This window comes from Condylura cristata, unplaced genomic scaffold (genome assembly GCF_000260355.1).
Source record: "Condylura cristata isolate star-nosed mole 26May11 unplaced genomic scaffold, ConCri1.0 scaffold00034, whole genome shotgun sequence".
NCBI classification, from domain to species: Eukaryota; Metazoa; Chordata; class Mammalia; order Eulipotyphla; family Talpidae; genus Condylura; species Condylura cristata.
Genome location: NW_004567135.1, coordinates 8,879,984 through 8,885,473, shown reverse-complemented (window position 1 = coordinate 8,885,473; position 5,490 = coordinate 8,879,984). Strand labels below are relative to the sequence as shown.

At 52.5% G+C, this 5,490-nt stretch overlaps 1 protein-coding gene across 1 annotated transcript in view; it reads right to left on the bottom strand.

The window, feature by feature from the left end:
* Positions 1-3,824: 3,824 nt before the first annotated feature.
* CECR6 (cat eye syndrome chromosome region, candidate 6) overlaps positions 3,825-5,490 on the bottom strand; it is a 2,752-nt gene continuing 1,086 nt past the window's right edge. The window contains exon 2 of the mRNA XM_004692536.2: positions 3,825-5,488. Coding sequence (XP_004692593.1) covers positions 4,694-5,488 — 795 coding nt within the window. The 3' untranslated portion in view covers positions 3,825-4,693. The remainder of the gene's footprint in view (positions 5,489-5,490) is intronic.

Sequence of the window (5,490 nt, the reverse complement as noted above, 5' to 3'; positions counted from 1 at the left end):
GTGGATAAGTGAAACCCAGCTGCCTGCTCAAGTGTGAAGGCTGCCTGGGGTTGTGGCGATTTTGGAGGCAGGTGACCTGGGTTCAAATCTGAGTTCCGTTCTGACTAGTGCGTGAGCACTCAACGATTCCATCCTGTGGTCTCTGCTGTCTGGGAGGTGGCTGTAAGGAAAAGAGTTAATGTGCACCAAGGGCCTCACACAATCCATCAGGGTAATTCCATGCTCTTCCCTGGGGCCAGATCTGTGGGTTCAGCTGCAGCCCCAGACAAGCCACATGTGGCCCTTGGTGGCCCTGGTGCGTTGCTCACCCCCACACCCCTTCTTCACAGTGGACAATGCACTTTTGTGCACCTAACCCACATGGGCGAAAGCGACCTCGTTTAGCTGGGAGACACATATAAATATTTACAACGTGTGTATTCAAATGAATCATCTTAGTTTCCCTCTGGATTGAGGAAGCAATGAAGACATGGGCTGACTTGTTTAATTATTTGATGTGTAAATTGGTCCTGTATGACTTTAAATGTCTGGAGGACAAGGGCCATATCTGCAGATGTCATCTCATTTCATTCCTTCCATAGCATGGTGAGGTACAGAATATTGCTCCTGGTTTACAAGTGATGAAAACATTTCCCGAGGTCAGGCAAGGGCCCAAACTGGGCCCAGCACCCAGCTTTTCCTATGCTTTAACTTTTCTCTCTGATTCTCTAAAACTGTTGTGTAATCTTTTTTTTTCCCTTACATCATTTATTTCCCTTACATCATTTATTTCCCTTACATCATTGTAAACAATATTAGTTTATTTTGTACAATTTGATTTCTCAAATATTGAATCCCCATAAATAAAAACCCTGTGATATTCCCTTTGCTCTTCTCTCCCGTGACCCCTGCTCTGCTGTATGTCACGTATCTATAATTTGCCTGCTAGTTCTGTCTTTTTTTCTGACCCTTTTTCAGTTCCCCGAAGTGAAACCATTCAATATTTTCCTTCTGACTTATTTCACTGAACATAATCCCTTCCAGCTCCATCCCTGATGTTCTAAAGGGCATGGGTTTGTCTTTTTCATCACCGAGTAATATTCCATTGTGTATATGTACCACATCTTCTTGGGGGCATTTAGGTTGTTTCCATAACTGGGCTATCTTAAGTAGTGCTGCAATAAACAGAGGAGGGCAGGTTTCCTTATGAATAATGTTTTTGTGCCTGTTGGTAGGTTCCTAGGAGTGGAATTGCCAGGGCACATGGTGTGTAGTCTTCTTAATGGCTAGACACATTATAGGGCAACAGCACAGCAATTCGACTGCTACTGCATATCTCTGTGCTAAAAACAAAAACTCTAACTTTGTTTTTGTGTGGCCCTAATATTCTATCTTAAAAACTAACAAAATATGGGCCCTCCCTGTTGGTGCAGTGGGGTTAAAGCACAGCACTAAGAAGCTAAAGCCACTTCAGTATGAATTCGATCCCCGCCCCAAAGGTGACCCACAAGGTGCGGCAGACCTTTCCTGACCCGCCCGCTGCTCCCCTCAGCAGTGTACTTCCTCAGTCTGCCTGTTCTGCTCCCCACTCTGTCTCTGGTGAAGCCTCTCGTGCCCTGCACCTCTGGCTTATACCCCAGTTCTGTATGCATAAATAAATAAATCTTTCTAAAAATTTATTAAAAGCTAACAAAATATATAAGAATTCAAGTGTCTGAGACGAGAGTAAGTAAAAGGAAGGACAGAGTATTAAAAGTTTATCTGTCTTTCCTCCCTTGAGTAACTTTATTCAGAAAGAAAGGGGAAAGTCCCAGGAGCTGGGGAACCATCACCGGCTGAGCGCACACTGGGGTTGGTTCTGCATGAGCAGAGCCTGCTGGACGCCAAGGCCACCCTGGCTCCCTGGAGAGCATGCCCCTCCCTAGCAGGGAAAGCCAAGGTGGACCTGGCCTGGAATGTTCCCGCAAACCTGCAAAATGATGGCAAATGTCACAATGACATTTAAGAATTTAGTAAGGAAACCAGGACAGGAAAGATCTGAACAAACCACACAGGAAGCTTGTCACAAGTCTCAAGTTTTTTATTTTCAGAACAGAGTCTGGTTTTATTTTTAAAAAGAGAAGGAGGGGAAAAAAACGTGATAAATGCTACTGAGGTGCCACTTGGCTTCTTCCAGGCTCTCGCTGCCAGCTCGCTCTTTCCCCAAAACACACAGGCTCAGCACCAGGCAGGGCCAGCTCAGAGGGTCTTTAAGAGGGGGCCCACCCGTGCCCCTTTTAAACAAATGAGGAGTCAGAGTTAAGATCAAGGTGAGCTACGAGGGGCAGCTGGCTTGGGTTCTGAAGCCCCGGCCCTTTTCTGTGAACTAAACTGTTGGAATCAGCTGCACAAACAGAGCTGCACCTGATTATGAGACCCGTGGGGACACCTCTACTCTGACCCCACACTTCAGGCACCCTAGAAAGCCAGAAAGTGTCAGGGGTCACTGCTTTCTGTGAAAGGGGCAAGGGAAGTAAGAAAAGGGACCCAAGAAAAACACACCAGAAAGAAGGGACTGATGCCCTGAACACAAAGAGTTTGCACCAAATATTTGAAAGCGGCTGTCTGGGCTGAGTGGGGGCTGGCAGACTGGGCTGGGCAGGCCTGGCATCTGCAGAATTGCCAGGCTGCCATCAGTCAATGTAGCTAGGGATGTGACAGCTCCCTGGGACACCCCACAGCCTCCCCCCAAAAAAAACCAACAGCAGCGGAGAGTTCAGCCGGGGAGCAGGGAGACTGCCATCCATGGCGGGGCAGGGCGGGGGCTAGGGGCCAGCCAGGAGCTGGCCATGGCTCAGACCAAAGTCCTTTCCTAGTCACTGAGATTAGGTAGCAGAGAAACAGAGCAAAGCTGGCGAGAGGACACAGGAGCAGAGGGGAGAGCAAATGGTCCCCCCCACCCAGGGTCTGCACCCCAGAACGTCAAGCACATGGATTCAAAGGGAGAGCAGAAGAATCCGTGGGGAAAGGAGAAAAGGAAAAAAACAAAACGATTAATTATGAAAGTCAGTTAGCTAATGTGGGACTTAATAGGGTGAGGGGCTGGGAGCACAGAGTGATTGAGTGTAAACATTTCCCCCATTGTCCCCCACCCTGAGGGCAGGGAGGGCTCAGGAGAGCTCAGGTCAAGCATCAGCCCCTCTGGTGTCTCTGTCAACAGCTCCAAGAAATTGTGGAAAGAAGGGGCCCAAGAGAAAAGCTGAGGTCCCAAAGGTAAAAGTGTCACTCAAAGCTGGTTACTGAGTTAAACCACAGCCCCTGACGTCGGGTCCTTTAGCAGAGGTTTCTTAGACCACACAAAATGCATGAGAAAAGGGAGAAAAAAACTTCTTTTAATTTTGCCCTCACCCCATCTTATTTTGGAGTGAAGGAAAGTGAGTATTCCTGGCCTTGCTCCCAATTGTCGTGTACCTTACCCGCCTCAAAGATCCCAAGAGTGATGTCTTACACCCGGCCTAAAGCAGACAGTGCCCGGTGGATCTCCCTGGTCGTAAATCTCCACAAGGGAAACACCAGGAGGAAGGTTGTGCGAAGCCTTCTGCAGGCACTCTGCCTCTTCCCTGGGGCTTCCCTTAACCAGAGCGACATCTACACCCTTGTTGATGGGCATCAAGCACCCTAGACTGGTGGGGGAGCCCCAGCTCCCAGGAAACCCACCAAAGCTATTATTCTGAGACAAGATCTGACCCAGCCGGCAGCAAACCTCAGGAAGAATAAGAGTTCTGGGTGCAGAGGCGGGACAGCGGGAGGTCAGGCCAATGGTTGATACTCCACAGACCCTGTGTGAACAGTGGCCCCAAGCCCCAGCTGGATTGTGGCCACTCTGAGTCAACTTCTGAGTATTTTGTCTTTATTTTTTGCAAGCAGCATCTGTGCACGATGCAACAAAAGCTGAATGCACGGAGGTAGAAAGGCTCACTCACCCGAGAAAGGGTGTAGTTTGGTCCTTAGAATCTGGACCCTCTCCTCCCCCAAGCTGAGAAGAGAGGAGCAGGAAGGAGAAAGATCCTGGGTGAGCTTCTCCCCTGGAGGAGACGGAGTGGGCAGCACCCAGGAGCCTCGCTCCTCTGGGAATTCATGGCCACAAATTCACAAGGAAAGTAGTGGTGTGTGTGGTGGGAAGGGCAGGGCCTCCCTAGATCTGGTGGACACAAGAAAACAGCACTACGCACACACACACTACACACACACAGAGACACGCACAGACACAGACTTTGCATCTACCATCTGGAAGAAATCCAACAGACACATGAGGGAAACAGTGGATTCTGGGTCAGTTTCAAGGCCTAAAAGAAGCTGGCACTTCCAAGCAAAGGGAATGGCCCGAGGCCCGGTACCTCCTGCCCGCGCACCCCTTTCTTCCTGCAGTGGGCTGGATTCCGGGTGGAGGTGGAAAAATTCCAAAGCAGAGGTACCACTCCCCCGGAAGGCTAAGTTTAGGTGAGAGCAAGGGGAAGAAAAACTAGAGGAAGCGGGCCTTCCTCCCCCACCTGCACTGCTGGTCTCCCTCCGCGCAGTCTTGATCCAAGAAACGCAGGAGGGCACACTGGCCCGCAGCCCTGTGGACAATTGCCTCTTTGCCTCTCCTAGACAGCCAGGTCAAATCTGGGCGAGGGGTCAGAGGAAAGAGAGCCAGGGCCTCCCCACTCTACATGAAGGCCCCTCCCTGTTCCTCTCAATTCTGGGAGGCCACCGCCAGAGTGTTCACATAGCCGTGGGCACCCCCCTCGTTCTCCGAGATGCAGTGGCCCAGCTGGGAGCCTCCCTGAGGTGGTGGTGGCGGTGGTGCAGAGGGTGGGACCCCATAGCCGCCTCTGACCCGACTGGGGGAGGCCCGACTCCCCTGGTCCCAACAGCCCTCCAGGGCTTCCAGGCCCCGGCAGCCCAGGAAGAAGAGGTTCTTGAGCATGAAGATGGAGAGCGGCTGCTGATAGCTCACCACCAGGAGGCAGCGCAGCGCCAGCAAGGGCACGTCCACCAAGCAGCCGCCCAGCAAGCGCAGGAGGCGGCTGCAGCTGCCAGGCCCGGAAGCCTGGCCCCAGGACGAAGTAACGGCCGCCACGTTGAGCTCGTAGAGCCAGAGCACCGGCGAGGCGAGGGTGAGGAAGTAGACGGTGATGAGCAGGTAGCGCAGGTGTGCCGGCAGAGGCACGCGGCCCTCCAGCATCAGCTCCACCAGGGTGAAGCTGTCCAGCAGGTCCAGACACGTGCCCAGGAAGCAGCCCGCGGCACGGTGCTGCTGCGGCTGCAGCAGCAGGGGTCCCCCCGAGCCAGGGGGGGCGCCCGCCTCGCTGATGGCTCGCACCAGGCTGTAAAGCAGGGGCACCGACAGCGCCATGGTGAGACGGAAGCCCATGGTGCCGAAGGGCGCGCGCAGCTCGATGAGGTCCAGGATGGACGTGCCCAGGATGAGCACCACCTTGGGGGTGAAGGCGATGGCGTAGATGAGCCAGGCCAGGTAGGCGAAGGCGA